This window comes from Hippoglossus hippoglossus, chromosome 20 (genome assembly GCF_009819705.1).
Source record: "Hippoglossus hippoglossus isolate fHipHip1 chromosome 20, fHipHip1.pri, whole genome shotgun sequence".
Classification (NCBI taxonomy): Eukaryota; Metazoa; Chordata; class Actinopteri; order Pleuronectiformes; family Pleuronectidae; genus Hippoglossus; species Hippoglossus hippoglossus.
Window position 1 is genome coordinate 18,945,381 of NC_047170.1, and position 27,264 is coordinate 18,972,644.

Here is a 27,264-nt window from a genome sequence, read left to right on the forward strand (position 1 = left end):
TTAAAAAGAAAATTACAGGCAAACAAAGATATTACATTTCCTTCATTAAAATCTAATCAACATCTAATCTATGTTATCAACTCTGATTATGTTCAATCTAATGAGCTCACATTTGAGGTAAAGGTCAACTTTGATATCTCATTTCAGCCAAGACAGAGAAGAAGTACACACAAACTCACAGAGTGCACACAAACTTAGACAAACAGTTAAGAATCAGTATTTTCCCTGTTTCTCAACGACAGGCCACATTGACAGTAGCCGACTGGCTGCAACACAACAGCTGTGTGCGGTTTGGTTTTACTGTAAAGTGTCAGTGGGTCTGCACGCCTCAGAAAATGTGCATGTTTGCAGTTTTTGGTGAATCGACAGCGTTTCTCTGTCAGAACCCGAAGTGTCTGAGAAGCAGAGACACGAGCATTAGAACATAATCCTGTCTGGGCACAGGGCGGCTTCTCTGGGGTCAGATTTTAGGTTTAGTGCAACGCACTTCAGCTGAGATAACCACAGTGTGCGTGTTTGTGTGATTGTGTGATTGTGTTATTGTGTGTGCCTCTTTCACTTTCCAAGCATTTTTTTCTGACAACATTTTCTGAAGATAAAGTAGAAGAGGTTTGTAATTTCTAAACTCTAAAGCAGATAACAAAGACAGTAGATGTTTGCAGTGTGTAGCTGCAGGCGTGTGTGTGTGTGTGTGTGTGTGTGTGTGTGTGTGTGTGTGTGTGTGTGTGTGTGTGTGTGTGTGTGTGTGTGTCTCGTCACCTGGAGGCGTGTATGCATCCATGGAGGTCTGCACCACCAGTGAACGTCTTTTGGAGGGCATGGGCACCGCCACCTTCCGCTCCACGTGTCGCGCCAACACCGCCTGCACGGCCTCGGTGTGGACATCTGAGAAAGAGAGAGAGAGTCTCCGTCACAGACAGACGGAGGTGGAACTCACAGCTCTGCTGAAATTGAGAGTTTCTGTTTGGATTCGATGGGATGTTAAAACACTCTCGTTCCCTCACGAGCTGCAGCAGTGTGCAGCAGTGTGCAGCTCGTGCAGGTCTGTGTGTGTTAGTTGTGCAGGTGGAATTTCTGTACCTGATCGGTAGCGCTCGTCTCTTGTGCCGGAGGTTCTCCGCCGGTGGAAACGGGCAGCAGAGGGAGGGCCGAGTGGGGCCCGGTGAGACATGGGCCCTTCCATACCTACGGAGGCAGGTGGACAAGCAGGCAGACGGACACACACATATATACACACACACACACACACACACACACACACACACACACACACACACACGCACACACCCACACACAAACACACACATATATGTACACACGGTTTTGACAAAAGCAGTAGTTACAGTGCATAAGAAAGGGGAAAAAACAAACATGGAGATGATTTGATTGACTTTATGACACAAAACAATAATAAAACAACACAAAATGAAAGTATAATAATGTGATAGTTGCGTTGCTGCACTTTCAGAACATCCCTCAGTTTCCCATGGCCGTTATTACTGACGCTTCATCCCTGTGAAGGACAAGGATGCACCGGATTGTGTGATGGGTGTGTGTTTTAGTTGGAGCCAGGGTGTGTGTGTGTGTGTGTGTGTGTGTGTGTGTGTGTGTCTGTGTGTGTGTACGTGACTACGGCACGTTCACGTACAGATGCAGAAACAGAGGAGCAGGCCCAAGCTGAGCTCTAGGGAGTCTTAACCTACATTCGCTAATGGCGGTGGCTGAAGACTGAATCGATAGAGTGGAGAACAGTATCATCGCAACTGTATTTGTCATGATACCAGATCGATTCTCTAGTAGCGATATGGGAATACTTAGGTTGTGTGTGTGTGTGTGTGAGTGTGTGTGTCTGTGTGTGTGTCTGTGTGTGTGTGGAGGGGGCGGAGGGTCAGAGGTTGCTAAATTACCTCCAGCATGTGGAACAAATGCCCTGATCAGTTTGGACCTCTTCTTCTCATAACCCTTCTGAGTGATGTCCCCTGCAAACAGATAGAGATAAATAGAGCGTGAGAGAGACAGTGACGGCTGCCTGGGCTGATTTGTGTTATAAAGTTCATTTTTAAAAAGGTTTTATGGTTAATTAAATCTTTTTTTTTTTTCACTTTGAGAAAGTAATGGTGGCTTTTTGGACAAACACCACACGACTGTATCGCCCGCAGTTTAAATCTGCTGTCTCTCCACGTCTTTCAATGTCTCTGTCTTTTAATTAAAGGTTTAAAAAAAGTAAAACAATACTTAAACAACACAAAACAAATAATGCGATGAATAATGATGGAAATAATGGATGTGAGGAAAAAAGAAAAATTGCAAACATTGTTCAGTTCAACAGTCAACCTCTTCCAGCTGTTCTTCCATGAATGAGAGCTTGTCAAGGTCATATGATCATTTGTTTAAGATTCAACATCTTCTGTTACTTTAATTCAACATGTTGAAACCCAGTCTCCTTTATTATGTCACGACACAGATGCTTGGTTATCGCAGAGGGCCCAAGTTATGATCAACTTTAGATGCGTACACAGGAACAGACGCAGCCATCTGCCCGTTCTCTGCGTTCATACGTCTTCTGAGAGTTTCAGGATCAGGACAGAACAGAGCAGTACCACTGGAAGTCACGGGGGGGCAGTGCAGCGAGTAAGACAAACACATGAGGAAGAAATTTCCACAATGGTGGAACTGGCGAGTTGGTGAGTTGGACACAGCACGGCCACTTTCACCATGTTTTTGTAAGAGGTTCATTATCACAACCTCCTCCAGCATCGCCATGGTTGTTGTTGTCAAATTTCAGTCCAGGTTCAAACACTCCTCAGACAACAAGTCTCAAGCTTCCTCTTACATGATGGTTCAGTCAGACACCAGAGATACAGCAGGTGAGTGTTGGTGCTGTCCCACCAAACCTTTACAAATCCAAACGTTGCAGAGAGAATCCATCAGGCTAAATCCAAAACTAATAATCAGATAAAGCCAAGTTCATCTCTGCTACACAACTCCTGCAGCAATTAAAACATTAAACGAAGCCACATTCAGAAATGATAATGCACTCTTGCTCGACGTCAGTAACCCTGACCACCATGTGGCGGATATCACAGCGACACTCTGCAGCAGCGTGGAGTCTTTCTCCTCTTGACTTAGGATTTCTAAAAAGTAACCCAGCAATAACATTTGAAGAGAGGCTCATTATTTCCAGCAGTGTCAGTGTGGAGGGTACTGCTTTCACCTTGTCAGTGTGTGTGTGTCTGCGTGTGTGTGTGTCTGCGTGTGTGTGTGTCACGAGGTCCTTTAGACACATATAACAGGATCTACCACAGAGGCATCGTGAGTACTGAGGCAAGTGTGGACAGATTTTGTGCCACAATAGTGTCACAACATTAGTCGATGTTGCCTGGAACCTGTATTCTGTCAAATGGCCAGCAGGAGACCACACTCGTTCAAAGACGGGTGTGGTCCGACCCATGAGGACTGAGCGGTCATGGGTCGGAGCGGCATCATGTTGATGTGCGTCACAGCTGTGATCCCATCAAAGATGTTTATTTTTTATTATTTTGTCAAACTGTTCGGAGCAAAGTAATCCCAAAATTTTGCTGTTCATTTTGTTCCATGTTTATTGAAGCGTGGCCTTTTGCTCATTCTGACGTCTGATGTGTATTTGCATTAACGTGATTTGATTTGCTGGTGCCGCTGGACTATTTGACCTTTTCTCCACTTCTACGGAACACAGCGTAACCAAAGCAACAGAACCACAATGCAGTTCGGCAACACGCGACGTCACCACATCCAAAGTGAACAAACCACATTTACGTTAAGGCCGTCAACATCAACTGTTCGTGTGAGTTCTCCGCAACAACAGCAGAGACAGTGGTCAGAGTGGGTAGAAGCTCATGACAACCCCGGGGGGGGGGGGGGGGTTCACTGCCTAGGCAATCACTGATACCCCCCCTCACTTCTCAACACCACAACTTGTCAATCACAGCACCCCAGGGCGCTCGCAGCTAATATGAGCTAATACCTCCTTGTTTGTCCCCATTAGGCGCTGTGAAACTGGCTCGCACCAGTTCGCTCATTACTGATTCTTATTGGATCGCCACAGAGACGTTTAGCTCAGCAACAACAGGGGAACCAGAGCAAATCCACTGGTCCAAGAAGGCGAGAGCATGCTGGTGTGATCAGATGCAACAAAACACGACAGCTGCTTCTGTCCAAAACTATTATTCTCCTCCAAACAACGAGATATAAACGATGAGGGGAATAACCCAACGTGTGTCTGTGTGTGTTAATGTCAACAAATGCCAGGAAAGGTTAAAAGGAAAAGATGAATCCATATTTGCTGCTCAGGGCCGTTTTTCAAGCAGCAGGACACTGTGCTCATGGTAATGAAGGGATGTGTCACCCAGTGCCAGTGGATAGATGTTTAAGATATTTTGTTTGGTCGTTGGTCTGTGGGATTTGTGCACGGGAAGAAAAATATTGTACATTAACCGAGTTAATCTTCAGAACACATCTACGCTATCACAGCTAATCTGGTGATAAACAGTCATCACGTATGTTACTAATCAACATCTGTGTTCTGCTTTATTTTCAATCTGTTGTTTCATTTGAGATCAGTGAAATGATCTCACCTGAGCGACGAGTCTGTTACTGGATTTGCAGAAAGAAGAACTCAGCTGCTTGTACACAGATTGTATTTGGGGGGAGGGGGGGGGGGGGGAGCACAAGGCTCGAGGGCACAGATGCAGTCGTGCGTCTATGCATGCAAACAAATTATGTCTGCAAACAAATATCAGCACATTTCATATTCTGTAGTGGAAGAGCAGTAAATAAATCCAGTTTCCAAAACAGTTCCGAACAGAGAGAAACAACTGAGGACAAATCAAGTTGACTAATCACAAAACTCCTCTGGATAAACTCTGCTTGCACTTTATTTTCCACAGGCTGGACTTTTCTTAAAAACACAGCTGTGTGAAAAGGTTTGGTAAAATAGAGCTCGCAGCAGAAACGTCTGAGGTGGGAGTGTTTGACTGAGGCTGGATGAAATGTGGTGGAAAAACAACGGCAAAGAAAAGAAGGGGTGTCAGATATCCATGATTTCATGAACCACAACCAAACGACAGACAGGAAGTGGGGCTGAAAATATATCAATCAAACATAGAAAGACTCTGAATCAATTTGCATGTGTGAAATCTGCCAGAGAAGCTGCTTTTCCACCAAATACCACGGGACGCACTGTCGTAACAACAAGGGCCGAACTCAGCCTGAGCTTCTCTCCTGAGAGAGAGAGAGAGAGAGAGAGAGAGAGAGAGAGAGAGAGAGAGACTTTATTTCCCAATCGGACCATGGACGATGGCCAGAACATCTGGGTCCAATCTGCTCATCTGTGTGTGTACGACGTACATGTGTGCTATATCTGAGTGAGGCCTTCTCTCAGATCAACCGCAGCATAACAACATTCTTCTCTCTCTCTCTCACAATCACACACACACTCACACACACTCACACACACACTCACTCGGCCTATAGGGAGACGCCATCTTCCACTCGCAGCGCAGCAGAGCAGGGAGGGAGTTGCCTAGCAACGGTTCTCCTGGAGAAGGCCTGAGACAGCCATCTTGGATTTGGAGCATCAGATGTGAGACGCTGGCTAATGATACCTGCCAGAGTGAGTGCATATGTGTGTGTGTGTGTGTGTGTGTGCGTGTGCAAATCTATGATGTGTGTGTGTGTGTGATGTGTGTGTGTGTAGTACCAGCCTGTATTGGCGCCCTAATTACTTTCCTCCTTCTCCTCGCTCCCTCTCCTCCCTGCTCCCTGACACTCGGCTGTTTTAATGGCACACAGCTGAGAGAGAATCGATGGCGGCCGATTCGCAGACTGGAGTTTTTCCACTTGCTGAGATTGCGTCGTCAAAAGGTCTGATTCATTCAGCGCCGCTGGAAACTCTTCAAGATAAACTGAGGTGTCGGCTGCATCACTCCTGGGGAAACTGATTTCCTACAGAAGTACTGAGCTAATTTCATCTTTGGACTCTTTTTGATCAGATATGATGCATAAATCTACATAATATACAGTATATATGTAATTTATGTTATTATAACTTTTTGACAAGAGAGAAAAGCTCCAGCTCAGTTGGTACTTTGTGAGTGATTTCAACTTTGGCCTTAAAAACCAATGACTGACCAAGACCAAAACAGATGGAGAGATGATGGAGTCCGTCCCAAAGTCCTTTTTCCTCGACATCAAGCTTTTATTTGATCTCTCACTCTTTTTCTTCGTCATTACATCATCATAAACAGCCAGTCCACCCACAAAGCCACCATGGTAACCAAATCTACCTCCAGCAGGCGCGCACACACACACACACACACACACACACACACACACACAGACACACACGCGCACGCACACACTAAGGCATGCGTCATGCTATGGGACCTTGGGCCGTCACATTCACATGCAGGGACCCGTGTGGACTGCAGAGCGTCCACTGGCTCTGCAACTCATGTGTCCACAGCAGAGCCAGGGGCCACATGGACACACACACACACACACACACACACACACACACACACATATACATTTATTCATACACACATATACACAGAGTTGCAGTAGCAGCCAAGTGTCACGTCCACAACAGCAGAAAGAACAGAAAACCCGGGCGTCCTGGTTGTTCAGTGGGTTAAGAGGCCACGTGGACGTACAGTGCAACGTCCTATTTTCTCCATGTCTTCAAATTGTCCAAAATGAACATATATTCAGTTTATAAATCATACAGAGATAAACTGAAACCAATTAGAATGTCTCTATGGTCAAGCACAAACCTCCACCAAGGCCCAGCAGTCTCACTTGGATTTACCCCAAATTTCACACACTCATAAATATCAGGCCCCAAAATAAAATATGTCTGATTTGTTTCATCAAGATCCACAAGTTATTCTGTGAGAAATTAACAACCAACTGCAGCACAGTTCTTTTCTGAGCCACCTCCTGGTGGGAATCCGTCAAGTCGTTTCTTTGCAACAGATGAAAACATAATGTAACAAGCTGCAGATTCTTTTCTATCATTAATAATCTCTATCAAATCTTTAAACATATTCACATGTCCAGTTATCACAGCCAGACGGGATCTCTGTGTTCACACAAATTATCAATACAGGCACAGATTATTTATCAATAACAGTTTCAGTAAATGATCGATCAATAAATTCCTCAGCTCATTACAGCCGTCTCTGGTCAGAGCTTCTTTCACCTCCTCTTCTCAGGATAATAACAGTTTGCTCTGCTCTGATAACTTTGCACATTTGTCAATATTTGTGTGACATTACAGAGTAAACAGCTCCTCCTCTCGAGGCTTGGCGAGCAGGAGGTAAACGAAACTGAGAGGATGTTTGTGTTTTCACTCATTCACTGTTCGTCAACCCTCAAAATCTGACCCAATTTTCCACCTCATGTCTGATCCCCTCACTGTTGGAGCACGAGTGACCGCTCCTCACTTTCATCTAATCGAAAGGTTAAACTGTCTCTCTCACACACACACACACACACACACACACACACACACACACACACACACACACACACACACACACACACACACACACACACACACACACACACACACACACACACACACACACACACACACACACAGAGCAGAAACCTGAGCAGAAACCTGAGCCTCGGGATTTTCTTGACATTAACATCTTGATCTTCATTTTGTTTGTTTCATCATCATCATCAGGACAATGAGCGATTCTGTCACAACCCAAAAACCAAACACGTGTTCAGTGTCACAAACAGAATAGAATTTAATTTCATATATTTGGGTTCAGTTGCTCAAACAAAACAAGACACTCGAAGTTGTCACAAGGTTTTGTGGGGAATTAAAAACTGTTATCGCCGTTTTCTGAAATTTGATTTAAAAACTATTGAAAACATAACCAGTGATGAAAATAATCGTTAGCTGTAGCCTGAAGCATCGAGTTACCATGACGACAGGAGAGAGTCTGTGGTCCATCAACTGTTTATGACATGTTGGAAAATCTGTGTGGATTTAGAATTTGCTTTGACTTTTCCTGGATGTTTAATATTACTTGATGCACATTAAACTCCTTCATGGTATTTTCCTGATGGACCTCTTCTCTAATTGGCTGCGTGACCCTGTGACGATCTGACGTCACCGCTTCTATTGATTCTCGGGGGTGTGAAGGGCGGAGGAGCTGGAGGAGAACAGGACGTAAGTGACGCAGCAAAGTGTTTGTCAGCCGCCGTCAGAACAGCCAACGCGTTACCAAGCACTTCACTCTCCAAGAATGCTGTGACTGTTGCTATGGCAACTGACGTCCAAATCAGGGTTTGAATGCTACGTTTCTTTCTCTCACAAAAAATATCCTGATAGCTGTTTGTCTGACTTTTAGCAGGATTACGCAAAAACCACTGGACCAGTTTTCTAGGAACTTGGTGGAAAGGTGGGGTACGAGCCAGAGAAGAACCCGTTAATTTTTGGAGGCGACTCAATTAAAGAGACGGATCCAGGATGATAGGATGTTTATTGTCATATTTTTATTCGACAAACTCATGTTGGGTGTTTGGTGAAAACTCTCTCACGCTACTGTCAAATAAAACCACGAGTCATCATCCAGCTGCGGTTTCTTCAAAGCACTGATGACATTTAAAAATCAACCTGTTTGAAGGATTCATTCATCAGTATCTTCGTGATGTAAAATCATGATATTGATTTTCAGTCAATCAGTTCTTTTATTCACGTTTTCTCGCGTGAACAGTGGAATAATACACGACACCCACAGACTCAGTATTCAGTTCTGCTCATTGTGGTCGACTGGCATCCGCTCCAGGACGGACGTCACTCCGAACAGGCCGCACGCCAAATGACTGACAGCTGCTCTGTTTTCATAACACACCAACGCTCGCCACTCACCGGGATGACACTGGTTCGCTTCCGATTTAAAACCTTTTGTTCTCAGGACTCATTCTGTCTAATTCGGCCATATTGTTGATCGTTGGGCGGATATCGAAACTCCATATTCGTCTTAAGATTATAAAAAATTGTTAAATGTAAAAGTTGGCATCAAATTATAGCTGCAACTGTTCAATTTGTCAAATAAATAAATACAATAAAAATTAAATGTCTGATCATAGTCATAGTTTCATTTTCTTATTATTTGTATTTTATTTAAACAAACGTCTGAGAACTTTAAATTCTTGTGTTGTGACAAATTAACTTTTGTGTTTCTGGTATCAGAAGTGAAACCCACACATCAGCACTAATATTGAAATCATTCAGATGAAACCGAGGACAAAAGTAAAACCAACGAGTTTGGACAATAGCATCATCGAAGCCACGCCCCCAGACCTCAGTGACTGGTCCGACCTCCAGCTGCTGGCTCTGCGACTCATGTTTATTTTTATTAGAAATTAATCCGATTTGATATCTTTAAATGATCCTGCCCGGCCAGGCACTGGACTTTTAGGACCTTAACAAAAAAAATACTAAAGTGAAATATCAGCTGATATCTTTTTATATAAAAAGACAAAATGGAAACCGGACTCTTGATAGAGATTCTGGAGACACTTGTCATCACTCTCTCTTGGACAAACTTCCATTATCATCAAGATAATGAATGTGATCACTTAAAAATATATTTAATTTACTGTGATATAAAACTGAGGAGAAGCTGTGATGAGGGAACTCGTAGCATTTTTCATAAAGTCAGAACAAACTCTCCAAACTGCTGCTGATGGATTTTCTGGCGAGTGAATCATCTGAGGTTTAAGCTTTATTTCCCAACTAGTCTCTGATGCTGCGACCTTAAGTCCTGACTCATAATCAGCGCAAAACATCTACTTATATAAATAAATCCACAGATCTACCGAGAGCTTAACTGCAGAGTGCAACTAAAATGCATCCACTCAGTAATACATTTACTTTACAAACACTTATTTTTATCATGGATTTAACGTCACTGATAAAACGTCTCATTTCCGGATCAAGCAACATTCATTTCACTGCAGGTTCCTCAGTAAAGTCGTGTTCCACCGCAGCTTCACGGTTCCATTCATTTAGTCTGATCAACAGAGTAATTAACCACAGATTATTCATGAACTTCCCTTTTAAAGATGATGTTTTTGCAGATCTGGAAAGAACGAGGCTACGCTGAGCTGCATGTTGCTGCTGTTGTACGTACACACACAGAAACTAGAGCTGCACTGAAAATATAGAAGCTGCAAAATTGCATGTTCCTAAATCTCCAAGTTCAAATAAATATTCAATACCAAGAAAGTGTTGATGTGAGGATGTGAAATATTTAGCAGAGGATAAAATGTGCTGTCAGATTCACACCTGAGCAGCACTTTGTTGATTAAATATGTATGTGTGGACATTTTTTTGGTTTTTCCTGGTCAGACGGTTTAATATTTAACACCATCAGCGTCGCACTGAACCTGCTGCAGCTCATTTTGGCAAAATAGCCCAAGAGACAATCTCCAGAGGACATTGAACACACCGCCACCAGCAACAGTGACCTGCAGCTTCACCACAGGGAACCTTGAAGGTTACTTTGGGGTCTGCTGGACATCTCAGCGCTGGCGGTCGAGGCCGGCACCTTAAACAGAGCAGAGCAGTTTTGCAGCTGAAGCGACGTCATGTCAGCGAAAGCCTCCAGATTCCTGCAAGTTCACATCCAACAAGTGCACGGAAGGCTCGGTTCGTCCCGTCTGCACGTCACTCTGCACAAGGGCGGCAGCTAAATGCTCCGAGACACACGAGGACAGCGCCTTAATGCCTGGAGGCCACAGTAATACGACAGCCATGATGTGATTTAGACGACACCGGGCGAAGGAGCGGGGAGAGAGCGGCTTATCTGCCGGAGCTCGGCTGATTGAAGAGTTTATCTAATAAACAGGTGGAACGCTGGATCGTCCTCTCAGAGGCGTGGAAGGAGAGTTTCATCCTGCAGCTCTGACAGGAAGTTGTTGCCTTTACTCTGCGTTGGTTTCCCTCTTCGTCAGGAGTTAAACTCACGGGGTTCTCCTTCTAGTGGAGCCGTAGCCTGCTGTGTGTTCTCAAAATACTTGAAACCTCTTAATTAACGGATCAATTAACCATTAAACAGGACATTCTCTCATTCAAGCTTCTCAAATAGGAGAATTTGCTGCTTCAAAAAAGTTTGTTTCACAACTGTCTCAGAGCATCAGAACTTTCTTGAGATAAATGTGATGTTTTTCTTACTCAAGTGTTTTACAATTGCTTCTGTCTTTTCTTAGATTTACTCCAGCTGACGTTAGTCCGAGAGAAGGGGGCGTGTTATATCTTGGTTGGGATTGGCCAGTCCCTGAACACGCATGTCACATGTACAGAGTCACGGGTCAGTAAAACCTTCACGGATGTTTTCAATGGTCCTGACCAGGATATGTCCCACGACACAGGAGAAGGTTTTGGTAATTTGCTGCCCCCTATCTATCTGGAGTATGAATTCAACAGTTGGCCGATTCAAACATTTAAAAATTGAAACCTAGCAAATAATTCAGGGTTACTTTCTGACTTTAACCCTCTCAGCTTCATCTGCAGCACAACACGCTCTTATTTTGCAGTGACCACACACACACACACGCCATCGACTCTCCCTGAAAGACACTTTCTCACCCGCCTGCTTCGAGGAGCGCCGGTGACAGACACACACCCACACGTCCGACACACTATCAGGAGGCCTGTCAGGCTTCTTGTGATCCACCAATGACCCTGTCAGTCGTCTAAACACACAAACGCAGACACACAAAACACCTGAGCGTTCCGAGCGCTTGATGCTGTGTGACGTTTGGCCGTGACGTTTCCTCTTCCATCATTAATAACATCTGCCGGCAGCAGGTTCTGCTCTGATAAACACTCTCGGCTGGATAAGGAGCTCCAATGGGCCTGCAGCTGTTTTACCTCAGAGTGTGTGTGTGTGTGTGTGTGTGTGTGTGTGTGTGTGTGTGTGTGTGTGTGTCAGTCACTGCAGTGGGAGAAAATAAAAGCTTTTATGAATGATGAGGCTGATCTGAAGGAAACGGGACGGTTTGATGTGTCGACTGCTTTCGGAGATTTCAAAGCCGAGCGCTGATGTTTTTCTTCCTTTTTGATTTAAGCTGCAGATTCTCGATTGTGCGCGTGTGTGTGTGTACGTGTGTACGTGTGAATCTCATCCTCTCCAATCCAACAGCATCTATTCCTCCTCGTCGTGCAGATCCTGTGAGACTGTTTCCACTACTGCGGGTGAGATAAATCAAGTTTCACTGCAGCTTTTGCAGCCCTGAGAGACGAAAAACAAAAGACGCACACGCAACCGACGACAAACCGCAGCTGCACACATCTGTGTCTGCATCACACCGGCACATTTTGATCCACAGATTTCAGACAACAAGGCGGCTCACATCCAGAATGCATCTCGGCTTCCTCCCTCACAATGTAGGCCTTCCCCTGCCTGTATAAATAAAACATGCCATCCCCCATTATATAAGGCAGGAATATGTTCCTGTGTGAGGTGCATTGAAACAGCAGCAGGGTGGGTTTGCTGTGATTGAGATTCAATGAGCCCACGGAGAAGGAGAGAGTGTGTTTGCTGCATCTGTGTGAGGAGAGAGATGAAGGGAGGAAGGAGGGAAGGAGGGAGGAGGAGGAGGAGGAGGAGGAAAATGATCCCGAGCATCCTCCCCATCCTCAGCGGCTCTGCAGGCCCGGGCACACCGAGGCAGGAGGCTGGGATCACGGGCATCAAAAGCCCAACAGGCCCCGAGAGCTGCTCCGTCACGCAGCGTCGCACCGCAATGGTTTTATCACGCGCACACGCACACGCACACAGGTATGAGTGTGTCAACATCTCAAGGTCAAACAGCCGCTTGTTTTTCGGACCCGCACCGGGCGAACACAACACGTTTCCCCCCCCCCCCCCCCGAGTACACGGCACCGCCGCGGAGACAAAGAGCAGCGGCCGGTTCCCGCAGTGAGCCCCGGCTCTGCCCTCACCCTCTCCCGGCCACACTGAGCCGTGCAGGCCGGTCCCTGACAAACATCTGGATGGGAGGAGCGGGAGCGGAGGGAGAGGAGGAGGAGGGGGGGTGATCGGTTAGATTCCGTTAGTGGCTCCCGGTGAGGAAGGTGATGATGATGATAAGAAAGAGGAAGAGGAGGAAGAGGAGGCTTTTCTCATCTTACCCTCTGACAGCTCCAGCTCCAGCTCCGCCAGCCGGGCTCGGATCTCCAGCGGGATGGGTGACGCCTCGCGGTCCGCCATTCGCCTCGAAAACACCTCCCCGGCCGCCGCTGACACTCCCGCCGCCTCCTGCTGCTCCTCCGCCGCCGCTCGGGAAGCTTCTCCTCGGCGGAGGCGCGTGAAGACGGAGGCGTCGAGGGAGAACAAAGAGGGAGAACGCGGGGCTCGGTTTAACGGGGGGCCGCCATGACGCCCGGCTCGTCCAAACGCTGAAGACCCCGGTGAGGCGCTCGGCTCGCGACGCTGCGGAGGTTGTGTCGGTGGAGGTGATGAAGATGATGATGCTGATGATGATGAAGAAGCTCCGGGTCTGAGCCGTGTGCGCGCCGCGGCTGTCACGTGACTCCGCGGAGGCTGGAGGGAGGAGGAGGAGGAGGAGGAGGCGCTCATCACCGACAGGGGGCGCAGCGAGCGACCACGCCTTCTTTCTGTGTGACCTCACCTGGGCCCCAGGTGAGATTATTAATAATATACATTAAATATTACAGTTAATTTAATTCACAGGCTGACGATGACGAGAACAAATACAAATATGGCATCAATCAAACCATAACTGAAGAATAAAACATATCCATCATTCTGATCAAAGGGAAAAGTCTTCACTTCAAGTCAAAAAATAAAAAGTACAAAATAAATACACTTAACAATAAATCCATCACTTATAAACTAATTTACAAAACATTATTCATCAATTTGCTCAAGGTGAAAATTAAATATACTTAATTACAAAAGTAATTATCCTCTACTTTTACTCCCAAACTTAAGAATGAAAAACATTCATCAATTTGCTCAAGGTAAAAAAATTAATATACTGGCATATAAAAGTAAAAGTCCTTTGTCCTTTACTCACAATAGAAGAACTCATGAAAATAATTTAGATTTGTACTAATTTAGTTACATTACAGAAACCAAACACCAGTTTATTCTAAGTCTGATCAAATTCATATTCAACAAATAATCAATATAATTATAGATGCTGGAGCAGGAGATAGTTTGAGGCAGGTCCAGTATAAATCTGTAGAAATGTGAGGGGTCTTAGATGATTCATACTTACATGACTCATGAAATAAATCTCCCAGCACATTGAGTTTGAACTGTTCATCTCAGTTCGATCCAACAGAAGCATCATCCACGACCCATTTTTATCAGTAAGAAGCTGAAAAAGAAGCATCTAGAATTTCCTTAAACACAGTTGTATTTAATGAAGTAATGTTTTACAGATTATTCATCTTCTCCCCCACACTGGCCGCTGCATTTTAATGCCATAATTCTTTATTCAACATCTGCATATGGAATCTAAACCTCCACAGAATAACGTGATTAATATTTAAGATCACGGAGCCTTTGATTAAGTCCTGTATGACTGGAGGAGTCCAACGTGGCAGTGACACGAATGTGAGCATCAATTTGTCCTTCTAATTTTCTGTATTTCATTAGTATTATTCATCCCATTCATTAGGCTGATGGCCCTTGAAGAATCAAATCATCCTGGCTGTAAACAAGTGCTGGGGCCACCTAATGGAGTAATGACTGTTAGGATGTGATTCAACTTCCATCTGCTGGTTAGAAGGAGGAACCACAACCAACAACTTCCTGTGTACACGGCTTTTCTGTGAGAGGACTCCGTGCTGAATGTCTCAAAGAGGCTGAGCGATGAAAACGTGTACATTGGAAATAAGAAAGTAAAGTAAGATAAAAACAGAATATATTAAAATAAGGGGTGATCTTGTGAAGCCATGTCTAGGTTTGTATAAACACACATTAACAACAGTTTAAAGTTCAAAAGGCACTTCTTTAATAATCAATGATTATGTACATCTGTACAGACAAAGAAACGTGCCACAAATGCCCTTGTTCAACTGCTTTACATTTAAAATGTTCATACTTTCAACAGAAAAAACATTGGACTCAATACAATCAAATTCAAGTTCTCAAATACAGATCCAGTTCTGTGTTGAAACAGTGCTTAGTTACCGACACCGGTGTTAAAACTGAGTCCAGTAGATATCATTGTCCACACGTATGAGACTAAAGCACTCCTGTCAAACATAAATAAAAATATGACATAAATTAAATTCTAAAATGAAATTTAAAAATCATGCACAAAGAAAGGTTTGATATTCAGTGCTTTTCAAAAAGGAACATATTTTCATTTTCAATTTGATCCCTTAACTATCAAGATCAAGATCAGCACTCACAAATACACACTGGACCTTCGTTCATGACGAGCAAACATCTGAAATGAAAACCACTAACGTTCAGAGTAAAGTATCGTGTGTGTGCTGGAGACTAAAGCATAACACAAACGTGTGGAAATAAAAACCAACAAAACAAGTTCGGGATCATGGCAGAAGTTCCTGTACATCCACAAATCATCACACAAACAAACAAACAACCGCCGGCGCCGTCAGCGAAACAAGACTAAATCAAAATGAATAAACTAACCGTAACCACAAACCAAGAAATAAAACGTAAAGTCGCAGATCAACACTTGAAAGATTCTCCCCAGCTTCCTGTCTAATAACGGAAAAGGTAGCTTTGACACGTTGAGTGCCCCCCACCCCCACCCCGGACCCTTCTAAAGCAGCTGCCAGTTTGACCCCGCCCCCACCGGTGTTCATCAGGGCTGCGGTTTCCAGATGTAAACCCTGCGTTTGGTACGAAATGAATAAACAAAAAGCACAGTGCTGTAAAACGCTCATTGTAAAAAACAAAAACATATGCAAAACAATCCCCTTTTGCTCCATCGTATCTGGTCACCGTGGTAACAGAGCTGGGAACCGGAGGTGTGGCCTCGACGGGTCGGGATCTGCTCACGTCGGCAGAGGGTCGTCGGCGGGGATCGGCTCATTGCTGGATTTCTTCTGGCAAATCTGGGCGTAGCTTAGCCTTTTGAACTCCTGTCCAATCAGAGCACAACATGCGGTCGGTGTCGGTCACAGCACATTAATACTAATAGTACTATTAGTACTATATAATAACAGTGCTATCAAGTACATTGGAGTACTCATCAGATGGATCTCAACTGCTTCTCAATAAATCAGTCACTTTCTATTTTAAAATCAATATTCTGTGAGAGAGGAACCAGGAGCAGTCGTGTATCATAATGTTTCAGCTCTGACAGACTCGTACCATCAAAATGCACCGACACACTAAATCATTTTCAATAAGATTAAAAAGTATTCAATTAGATTTTTAGTATAGAGATTGTATCTGAAAACTTACCTGTTATGAGTTGTTATTCTCTTTTGGGACCGTAAAGCCTCTTTAAGTACAACTTTAAGTATGATTCAGATTATTAATATCAAATTAAATTATTAACATTATGAAACTAATAATTTATGATAGTCTAATAATTGAGTTGATCCCTTTCTCAGCTGTATTTTTTTCCTACACCACTTTCCATCCTTTCATTAACTTCATTAAACTTTCAGATTTATTTCAGGGTGTTTAAAAACACGGTTCAAACCACGGGACAGACAGAAAGAAGTGTTGTGTCATTTCAAATTGAGTCTTACTGTCACTGGCTCCTGTGTGAGCTCCGTAGGTTTGTCCTCGCTTGTCGTCTCCGCGCTCTCCTTCACATTCCTATGGAGACGAGCAGAACAATATCAGTGGCACCATGACAACAGGACAACATGGGAAATAACTTGATACACGGAAAAGAAAAGTAACTGGAGGAGCTCGAGCTGTGGCTGTAGATGCAATCATATAATAAGGAACCATGAGGAAACTGAACCAGAGCAGCTGATCCAGAGAGTACTGCAAATGTTCTGAGGATACTTACGGCTGTGAGTCCGACTGAGGCTCGTCTGAAACTGAGCTGCTGCTTTTGTCTGGACCCTGAGATCATCAGAAAAAACAGTTATGGTATGTAAATCTGGGTTTGTCACACTGCCTGGAATTCAAGTATGAAGACAGGCGGACGGAGCCTCAGTTACCTTGCTCTTGCCGTTGCCGTTAGCTGGAGGTGCGGTTGCTTTGCCACTCTTTGCCGGAGGAAGAGGAGGGAAGCTCATCAGCCCGAGCTCAAGAGCAGGAGACGGCTGACGAGGAGGTGACTGACTCGGTGGATTCTACACAAACGTACACACAGTAAATAAAGAGTCTGAAAATGAACTTCAACAAACACCACTAATGAACAGTGGCCACTTACATGAGTGTTTGCAGATTTGTCCCATGACCTTGGGTTGTCCCTCCTCCTGTGGCCGTTTCCTCTCCTTTAGAGCAGAGAGACGGAGCAGAGCAGTGACGTTACTGCAGCTCTGAGTGAAACCTGATTTATACGATTGCATCGAAGCACCACTCAACCCATTGAACTCTCAATGTGTCTGTGTCGGCGTACAGGGCGACGGATGTGCACCTTTTAAGAACTGCAATTATGTGTAGGTGCAGCATCTCAGAGCAAATGTTCCCTTCAGTCTATAACTCACTTCCTACACTGCAGCAGCAAATCTATTTCACACATAAAGAACTTCCCCTGCAGTTCCTTTTACTGTCTTCATAACTTCATTGTCTTTACAATATGTTGTCTGTTAGTTTTTATATTTAGTCTTGACTAAAAGAAACAAATCGGGCATTTCTCTGTGACTCCAGAACAAAGTAAATAAACACATGAAGTGGAGCAAAGTGCTGCAGGCGTCTCTGTCAGTGTCTGAGATTAATTATCTCCACCACGGATGTTATGATTTCTGTTTGTCTGACTGTCAGCAGGGTTACGCAAAAACTACTGAAAGGATTTTATTGAAACTTGGTGGAGGGAGGGAGTATCATCCAAGTAAGAGCTTATTAAATCTCACTAGATGCAGGAATTTCTTTGTTCCGATTTCTCAGAGAACAATAACTGGATCTTGATGAAAAAAACAGACATGTTATGAGGACTTATATTTATGCGTGTGTGAAATTTGGTGCTGAACCAAATAAAAATCCAGATCTACTGAATATAAATGTAGTTGCATTAGAAAACTGTTGGTGGAGGTATGGACTTTACTAAGTGACTTTCTAGTTTGTAATAAATCAGTCTAATCATGAAACTGTTGTCTTTGTCATTATTAAACCTGAAGAACATTAGATTCCAACTTGATGGAACTTCATTAGTAATGCATCAGCAGACTGAGCGTAGGACCAGTGACGTTTTTACCTTCCCCGCTCGCTTCTGTTCTGATGGCGCAAGTTGCCATGTGACCACGATCGTCCTGACTTCACGGGGGATGACGAGCGCTCCGCGGATTTTTGCTCCGACGCGTCTTTCTGCGTGACCTGCCAACGGTCTCCAGAGTTTGACCACCTCGAGGCTCTCCTGGAAGAATTTAATGATGAAACATTATGATGGCTGACGCAGACTCACACCAACATTAACAACAGACTGACAGCTACACAAATACGATGATGCATTTTCACAGATGAACAACAATTTACGAAACCACAGCAGACAGAAGGCAGAATGACTTGTAGCTACCTCGGCCTGCGCGGGTTGTGAGGTTTGAAGCTGGAAGTTGGAGCAAATCCATTGAATACTTCGCTCATTGATGGAAGCTGAGGGCAAAACAGTAGCTTGGTGAGAAATATCTGTTACAGATAATCCTGCGAATCCTTTTTAACGTCACCTCACCTCGTCATGTTTGTGGTATCCTGACAGAGCGGAAGCCCACATCTCACTGGGAAAGTCGTAGAGCTGCGGTGCCGTCACGGGGCCCCCTGGGTGTTCGTAGGTAGTTGCGGGGAAGTAGGAGCCGTAAGGGTTGCCACACTGCTCTGGCTGGGTGTTTCTGTAGCCATTTTTAGAAGCATAGGACGGGACTGTTGTGGTTTTGGCTTTTATTCTGACCATTAATGGTTTTCCCTGAAACACCCGCACCTCCTCTCTGAGGTACTTGTAGACCTGGAGGCGTCCACAGACAGTAACGTGTCACTGACTGAATAACTATTATTATTCTAGTAGAGAGAAGATCAGAACATCAGACACCTGTATCTTACCTGCTGTGCTTCAGCTTCCGATTTGAAGGTGATGAACCAGTTATCGTTGCTTACAAACTCACAGCTCAGGAACTTGGGCAGATCGTCCCGGTCGAAGAGAGCCTCCACCTCCTGCACGACAGTAAACCAGTCACACCAACCCATGAAAACGTCTCAGGAATAAGGTTGTGTTGTTGTGTGTGGTGGACCCTCACCTCAAGGGGTGTGGTGTCAGGGATCTCACGAAGGATGACAACACATCGACTCTGTTTGGGTCGAACCTTCTGTCCACACGGAGCCAACTGGACGAGCGGCAGAGCTGCCATCCAGAAAACATGTCCAGATATTAACACATTCATCAGTCTCACATCTACAGTCTGGGTTTGTGACAATACAGCTAGAAATTACAATTATACCCCATATATATATATATTTATAACAGAAAATGGTTGATTTACATTTCAGGATGTCGGAGATGAGGTCCAGGTCCGTGCTGAGATTCTTGATCTTGTCGAGGCTGGCCAGAGTTGAGATGGGAACGTACTGGTCTCCGTCCATCTGAGATGTGAGGTAAAGGTCGCTGCAGAGGTGCTCCCTGTGGAGGGACAGACACTCTGGTGAGGACACTCTTGGAGAGGTGTCCAATGTTTATGTTAAGCCGAACATGTGAAAAACTAAACAGTTAAACATTTGATGACATGACGTCCTCTACAGAACGGAGAGGAATGATGTGTTGTGATTAATGACCTGGTCAGACATGACTCCAGAACTGTCCTCAGCTCTTCTCTGACCTCATCTGGGAAAAAGGAAGACGTTAAAACATCCGACCTCACAGAGTCGATGGTTCTACTGTGTTAAAACAGAAGAATAACGAATAAACAACTAAATCAGAGTCATACCTGGAACAGATGGGATACTGGGCTCTCCATTAAGTGTAGGTGCTTCACCAGTCAGTGTCTGGAACTCCAGTGAACTGGGATCAGTCGCAGCATCAACCAGGCTCATGTTCTCCAGCTGGAACTCCGGCATGAATGCTAAAAAAAACAACATCCAATATCTTACTACAACACCACAACCATATCTAAACAGAGACATTGACATCCATTAACCAACGTCTTCTTCAAAGAATAAACGACACTCTTCATCACAAATTAACTCTAATATGAGATCTAACACTGATGATCAGGTGAACCTGGCCTACCTTCGTGATAGGTCACGTCGTTGGCGAGCTGCAGCCATGGCTGACGGTAGGCGGAGCCATTGATGCCCAACTTATGGCCGTGATTGGTCCAAACCTCAGCATCAGGGTTAAGGCTCGGAGCATCAACGTGTTCCTGAAATGAAAAGACACAAAGAGTCTTTATCTAAATTGAAAATTGAAAATGATGGAGGAATTTAGAGAAAATAAACACAGAAAATAAATAGTGAATTCAATGTAATTCAACCTTGTTATATCGAGGCAGTTATTTTAAAAGAAGTCTATGTCCTTGCATTTTATTACTCGGTTACATCTCTTATCTCATTCTAATAAAACTCTTTGTATCAAAGACATCTGTGTGAAACTGAGCACAAGTTACATCTTCATAACGAGGACAAAGTAAGACTCTTCATAATAAAAGTCCTGAACTGCTCCCTGTTTGGTTTGAAAATACGTGTTTTCATTTCCTCACTGAATCACATCAAAAATATTTAAGGGATAAGATGTGAAACTGAATATTTTCCCTCCACTCAGCCCCACTTCATGCTGAACACTTACAGCCTGAGTGCAATCGGTGTGCCAGTCCCACACACACGGCCCCAGGGGCATCATGGTGCTGTAGGGGTACGCTCCGAGCAGAGCCATGGAGGGCTGCAGCTCTGAAACCAAGGCCGGGATCTGCTCCGTGTCAGTGCCCGTCTCGTTCTCATCCTTGGCCTCCGACGGCCCCTGAGCCCAGCCCTCATAGCTGTCCTCCCCACCCAGTCTGATCCAGTGTTGGGGATAGAGGATGCACACCGACGAGTCTGCTTCCTCTCCCAGCAGCTCAGACACCATCTCCCTCATCCCGCCTTCCCTCTCTCCCTCCTCAGCAGCCAATGGCAGTCCATGATCTTGGAAGTGAATCTCGTAAGACGGAGTTGAGGCGTAAGCATCAATCTGACCAGGGTCCACTGGGATCATGGTGTGGTCCAAAAGCAAACTTCTGTCCTGACAGCTGATGTCATGAGGAATCGTGTATGTATCACAGCTGCTGGAGTCGGCACGGACCTCAGGACCTGCTGCTGAAACACTGAAGGTTTCTGCAGGAAAATCCCTGTGATGATCAGCTTCCTCCTCCAGTGACATCTTCATCTCATTAACTCCCTCCAGCTGAATTACATTGGACGAGTCTCCAGATTGACTTAAACATTTAGCAGCATCAAGCTGCAGGCCAACATCAACGTGAGGGTTCACACAGTCAGAGTCACCACTGGAGGGAAACATCTCTGGGAGTTCAGAGGAAGGTTGAGGACTGTAGGACGGCTGCTCTAACATATCTGCAGATTCCTGCTCAACTGGGGTGGGGAGGGGGCGAAACTGAGTCACCGGTGCAGCTGCCATTTCTTCTTCTCCCCCACACTCATACATAGAAACCTCCTCCAGTGCATTTACTTTTTGACTCTGCTCATCTTCCTCAAAAGATGTGCACGGAGACGAGGAAGAGGGAAGTGAAGTGGAGGAAGTGACAACAGAAATCTCGCTCTCAGCAGGAGGAGGCTGTGGGAGACAACTTGGACTTGAATCCTCAAATCCGCTCTCAGCCTCCTCGGGGTCCTGAGGAGTGATGCTTGTGTTTACAGCTGGACAGAGCTCAGCTAACACGTCACATTGTCCGTCACTCTCCTCTAGGTGATCGCTGTTTGAGCCGGTTTCAGTTAAAACCTCGGTAACATCATATTCCTCGACAGGTTTGCAGGTCTGAAGAAATTCTGGTTCTGGTTCTTTGACTCTTCTCTCGAGGAAACCTTGGAAAAGCGCGTCTGACTCAAACCCGTCCTCACCTTCAGGTTTCACTTCAGAGCTGTCACTCTGTACGTCACAGTAATCAAACTGGACATCACATTTCACAGATTCAGTAAATGCGGGTTCCGCCTCCTGACCAGAGGGCTTCATGCGGCTCCGTTCAGAAGCTGGATCATTTGAATTAACATCAACGTGTTCAGATGTGGTGGAGTCACCCTGCGGAGATGTGCTTTTAGGTGTCATCAAATCTGTGTGACAGGAAAAGGCTGTGAGCTCAGCAGGCAGTGAGGACATGGCGGAGTTGGTGGAGATTGACGTTACCTCTGTAAGAGTTGTATCTGTTGTGCCGCTGTGGACAACATCAGCCTCCTCACTGTGGCTTTTGCAGATACTCACCGGGATGGCCCGGCTCTGCAGGGAAGGTTTATCCGTTTCAATGTTTCCTCCAGAACGAGGCAAAGCATCATTCTCCTCCTTGTTCAACAGGTCAAACGTTAAAGAACTGGGGCTCTGACTGGGGGAATCCAGCTCAGGAGACTCAGCTGCTGGTTCTAAACTCTGGACGTGCTTCTCATGCAGATGATGCTCCACCCACTGATCTGATCCTTTCCCCTGGGAGTCGACAACCATTTCCTCTGTGGCCATAAAAGCTCCCAGTGCTGCTCTGTGGTCCTCCAAGTCCTCTGAACACACACACTCCTCTGTAACCATCATCTCCTCTGATGGCCCCACACATTCACCCTCCTCCTCCACACATCCACTCGACATGTCATCCTCGGATTCTTCTGTGGCCTTTGTAGCTGTCAGGTAATTACGATCTTGAGGCTGAGGGCTGTGTGGTGCGGACACCTGAGGGTCCTCAGCCGTAATGTGACGAATGGATGGGGGCAGCGGGTCAGGCGGAGATTCTGCCAGCTGTGGAGCAGCAACAGGTTGAGGTGAGGAGGTCTGCTCCTCTGTGTGTGTAAGTGACAGGATGGTGGAAGACCGTTCAGCAGCATGTGACTGTGTTGAAGCTGCTTCCTCATCATGTGACTGGCAGGTCATTTTAGATTGTGTGACGTAGGTCTGGACAGTAGATGCCTGTATGTTTGATTGGCTGGGAACTGGAGCCTCCACTGTGTGGGGCAGAGCAGCTGTTTCTGCTTCAGCTGTGCACAGTGAATGTGCCGCCCCAGCTGTTTGGGTTTGGCTGGGATCCTGGTCATGTTCAAGGTCGTCTGTGTCAATGGAGCATATGCTGTAGAAGCTCTGGGTCCTTGTCTGAAAACCTTGACACAGTGTTGTGACGACACAGACTTCGTCCACTTCCTCTTCCTGCTCAGCTTTGGTGGAACTCTGCTGTGGCTCGTGACACAAACCTGACACCCCACTCACTGTGACGTTTCCCAGGAAGTCGGCGGAGGGCAGCCTGGTGGAAGCAGACGAACACCATGCTGGTTTGTGCTGCTTCTGCCCCTCTGGGAGCTGACTGACCCATAAAGCTCTGGCACTCTCCAAAATCGTCTGTCTGACCGGACTCTGTGTGAGCACCTCCATATAGGGAGCCGGCTCACAGCTCAGCCTTGGAGTGTGTACCACGCCTGCCTCTGTGTCCCTGTTTGTATGTATATTAGTGCTGGTTGTGATAATAATAGCCTCCTTCTCCTCGTGAGAGCCCACCGGTTTAAGATCCCTCTCACTCCGGGTGGTGCTGTCCCTGTTGGCCACAGCGACCTTTGTACAAACTTTGTTGTCCACTTGTTGAAGTCTGTCCTCATCCTCCAGAGGTGTCCCCCGGGCCGGTCCGTCTGCCACACAGGTCTCCTCTCCGTCTAGACACACATGCTGAGCTACGGCCGCAGCGTGTTGCCTGACCTGCTCTGTCACCTCACTCAGCCCATCATGGAGCGGGGGCTGTAACAAGCTGCTCCTCTCATTCTGCGGGCCGGGGTTGAGCTCCTTACTAAAGCAGCAGCCCATCTTCTCCCGCCTGGACTGGAACTAAAACAAAAGACTGCTATGGCAGCGCACATCAGAGCCTACACAACACGAGACAGGATCGTGAGCAGCTCCTCGCGATGGCTCCGCCACATGCAGAAAGAGAAAGACCCTCTGCTTCCCCCGGCTTCGCCCCCGCTTTCTCCCTCCCCCTTTTCCCCTCCCCTGCCCAGAATAGCAGTTGTGAAGGAGCTCACATGTCCCTGCCACTCAACAGGGGGCTGCACACCACTTTGTGTGTGTGTGTGTGTGTGTGTGTGTGTGTGTGTGTGTGTGTGTGTCTGTGTGTGTGAGTGAATGTATGTGGGAGCCCTAGTTAGGCTACAGTTTGAGAGGGGTCAGCACATGGCCCAGCGGCAGCCAATCACAGAGCAGCACTGCAGTAGCATTCACTCCTCCTTCCCCCTCCCTTCCCCCTCCCTCCTTCCTCCCAGTCCCACCATTCAGGTCTCTATCCCTCCCACTGATACCTTTCCGTTTCACTTACATCAGTTCTGCTTCGGCGTCCCCCTCCTAACCTCCAGCCTGTCCCCTCTGACAGAGCCACTGCCCCCCCCCCCACTGTCCGGGCCCCAACAATCAGTCACATTATTCTGTCTGTGAACAGGTTAAAGACTCAAAACAATCACTTTGAGCAGCAGAGGCTTGAGTGTCTTTTCAAGTAAAACATTTATGTGACCATTACTTCTCCAGTTCCTGTTATTTCTTTCTGTTCACTCTGAAAACTCAACCTTCTCCTCATCTGGAAAGTTTGTTATAAACAACAAATGTTTGTATGAATCTAAATTGAAATGATGGATTTTGGGCTCCATGAATGAAATAACGACAATTTGGTTTCTGTTTTGAATCGTACATCGATAGATTTGAACGAATATTGGCCGAGTTGTGCAGTTGTGCTACTTTCATTGTATAAATATCGCATGTGTGTGTGTACATGTACACTGTCATAGTACCTGGTAGACTGTTAAATGCACCTGGAGATCAGCTGGGCCCAGTGGAGTTTGGTATGACGTCATGTGACTCAGGCTGGAAGGTTCGGGACGAGTGCTGCTGTCGTCGTTGGTCACCATGGAGACTGGCATGATGGAAACAACTGGATTAGTCAATACAGACGAAAACCTGCTGAGTCGTGACATTTTATTTGATTGTGATAAGCAGATACCTTTGACTTCATCTCAGACCCACAGAGGACAATGGCAACTTATAATGACTCCAATGTTTTACTTAGTTTGGCAAACAGCTGAATAATCCAAAATCAGCCATTTAAAATAAAGAAACAGATATAATTCAAATAAAAACGTCCTCATATTTTAGCATAATTTACAGATGAAGTACATTGAAAATCTTGTGATTTAGTTTGACTTCCATGTCGTCATTTCAGGCTTATTTTCAAAATACAAAAACAACTGAAGTATTAAAATAAAAACGTTTTTGATTCTTGTGCCTGACCCTAAAACTCTGTTATCATTAATAAATGATCTTCCAGTAAAATTGTATGAATTTGGAATCAAACCCAAACGTTTTAATGAACCTTGATGCATTATGACTTCAGCTGGGTGTTCCTAATAAACTGCACATTTGTTCCTTTATGATTTTCTTCTTTTTCATAACCTCACTAAGAGTCTGATAAATATGAATAAATATTAAATATAACCAGGCTGAGTTTGGTTAGCTCATGGTCAGTCAATCAGTTAGTGTTTTTAACTGTTAGTCAACTTTCTAACACCTAGAAGACTTTTGAAAAATACTGAAAACAAACATTTAAAACGAGTTCATAGAATAAAAGTATAAACCGCAGTGTTACCTTCCAGGTGAAGCTACAACCCGGGCAGGTCGCTTCTCGTCTCCCGAGGTGCGGACGACTTTTCAGGCGAGGCAGCAGGAAGCTGAGCCTCTGACCATCCACGCTAAAGATGCTAACATGCTAACAGCTGGAGCTAACGAAGCTCTTAGCATGTAGCTCATCTCGCTCTCTGTGTATTTGTGTGTGAGTCAAAGCATCTGACTGTGACACAGGAACAGGAACTCACCTGGGGGGGTCAGGGTCAGAGGTCAGAGGTCAGGCTCTCTGCGTCTCTCCTGCGCTTGTTTGCGTCTTAAACCGCTTCTTTACGTTAGTTTACAAACATAAACAATCTCTGTAGTTGCTATGGAAACTGCACCATTACAGAAGCGTTGAATAGAAATAAGTTTACTTTGAAAACCACCAAACTTTCTGAAATCTAAATTCATATGGATTTAATATCCACTAACCCTAACCCATGGATCTGAATTTTCATTTTATAATAATAATAATAATAATAATAATAATAATTAATAAATAAATAAACATGAATTCAACACGTAAAAATCGAAATATCGAAAATATGCTAATTAATTTTCGACCACAAGGCCTTCAGACACTTTTCTGTACAAGGAATAAATAAAACTGGAAACAGCAAATAAAATGTGTCAGTCGTTAAAAAAGAGCAGTAACATCAGTACCTGTGTCGTTCAGTCGCTATAATAAAGTTTTACAGCCTCACAAACAAGATACAAATTTATTCAGTTATGAATTACACGTACATCCAAACGCATCATTCAGAGGGGAAATTATATTTTCAAGAAAAGCACATTTTCACAAACATTTGATGCAAATTTAGTATATCCCTGTAGCTAAGAGAAGACATTCAACACAAGTCTAATAACTATGGGAAATAAAGCTTTGGAATATACTTAGTAAAATTATGCAGAAAAAAGAGCCACATGTACAGATTAATAAAAAAACAGGTTCCTAACGACTGAGGGACTCGAGAGGTTGTATGTGAATCTCTTTTGCAATGGAAGTGATGAGTGAAGCAGGAGCTGGATGCAGGAGCAGGGGCCCCTAATGATCGAGGGTTAATCCAGTGAAGGGCCCGAGGAGGAATCCTGCCCCCGGCTCTCTGACCCGACACCAGGACTCAGCTGAGAGCGTCCAGGCGTCAGGAGTACAGGCACCAGTAGATGGTGTTGAAGAGCAGGTAGGACAGAGGGAAGGCCAGACGGGAGTACGAGTCGATCATGTAGCTGTTGCTGACCAGCAGGTCCACGTGTTCTCGCACCGAT

General features: G+C 45.2%; 3 protein-coding genes across 8 annotated transcripts in view; all 3 read right to left on the bottom strand.

Moving 5' to 3' along the window:
• LOC117753743 (disco-interacting protein 2 homolog C-like) overlaps window positions 1-13,664 on the bottom strand; it is a 33,956-nt gene extending 20,292 nt beyond the window's left edge. For 2 of the 3 annotated variants that reach the window (XM_034572036.1, XM_034572035.1), the window contains exons 1-4: window positions 13,202-13,664; window positions 1,908-1,979; window positions 1,081-1,185; window positions 760-885 (exon numbers count right to left, since the gene is read on the bottom strand). In XM_034572036.1, the coding sequence (XP_034427927.1) occupies window positions 760-885; window positions 1,081-1,185; window positions 1,908-1,979; window positions 13,202-13,649 (751 nt within the window). In that variant the 5' untranslated portion in view covers window positions 13,650-13,664. The remainder of the gene's footprint in view (window positions 1-759; window positions 886-1,080; window positions 1,186-1,907; window positions 1,980-13,201) is intronic. The other variant, XM_034572037.1, reaches the window with a different exon arrangement.
• Window positions 13,665-15,030: 1,366 nt separating this feature from the next.
• Window positions 15,031-25,996, bottom strand: LOC117753745. Of its 3 annotated transcripts, none has more exons than XM_034572038.1 (17): window positions 25,982-25,996; window positions 25,131-25,227; window positions 20,971-24,169; window positions 20,416-20,548; window positions 20,114-20,248; window positions 19,962-20,010; window positions 19,673-19,809; window positions 19,430-19,533; window positions 19,236-19,346; window positions 18,871-19,140; window positions 18,718-18,794; window positions 18,400-18,558; window positions 17,416-17,479; window positions 17,201-17,335; window positions 17,047-17,102; window positions 16,778-16,847; window positions 15,031-16,159 (listed from the first exon to the last, which is right to left on the bottom strand). In XM_034572038.1, the coding sequence occupies exons 3-17, from the start codon at window positions 24,157-24,159 to the stop codon at window positions 16,073-16,075; spliced, it is 4,776 nt and encodes a 1,591-aa protein (XP_034427929.1). In that variant the 5' UTR covers window positions 24,160-24,169; window positions 25,131-25,227; window positions 25,982-25,996; the 3' UTR covers window positions 15,031-16,072. The 3 variants fall into 3 exon arrangements, with proteins under 3 accessions (XP_034427929.1, XP_034427930.1, XP_034427931.1); XM_034572039.1 differs by having other exon boundaries at window positions 25,131-25,270; XM_034572040.1 differs by lacking the exons at window positions 25,131-25,227; window positions 25,982-25,996 and having other exon boundaries at window positions 16,784-16,847; window positions 20,971-24,312.
• Window positions 25,997-26,752: 756 nt separating this feature from the next.
• Window positions 26,753-27,264, bottom strand: part of LOC117753746 (gamma-aminobutyric acid receptor subunit rho-3-like) — a 14,678-nt gene continuing 14,166 nt past the window's right edge. Inside the window, exons 10-11 of one of the 2 annotated variants that reach the window (XM_034572043.1) lie at window positions 27,125-27,264; window positions 26,753-27,087 (exon numbers count right to left, since the gene is read on the bottom strand). The exon at window positions 27,125-27,264 is cut by the window's right edge and continues 179 nt beyond it. In XM_034572043.1, the coding sequence (XP_034427934.1) occupies window positions 27,141-27,264 (124 nt within the window). In that variant the 3' untranslated portion in view covers window positions 26,753-27,087; window positions 27,125-27,140. Of the gene's footprint in view, window positions 27,088-27,123 lie in introns of both variants that reach the window. The other variant, XM_034572042.1, reaches the window with a different exon arrangement.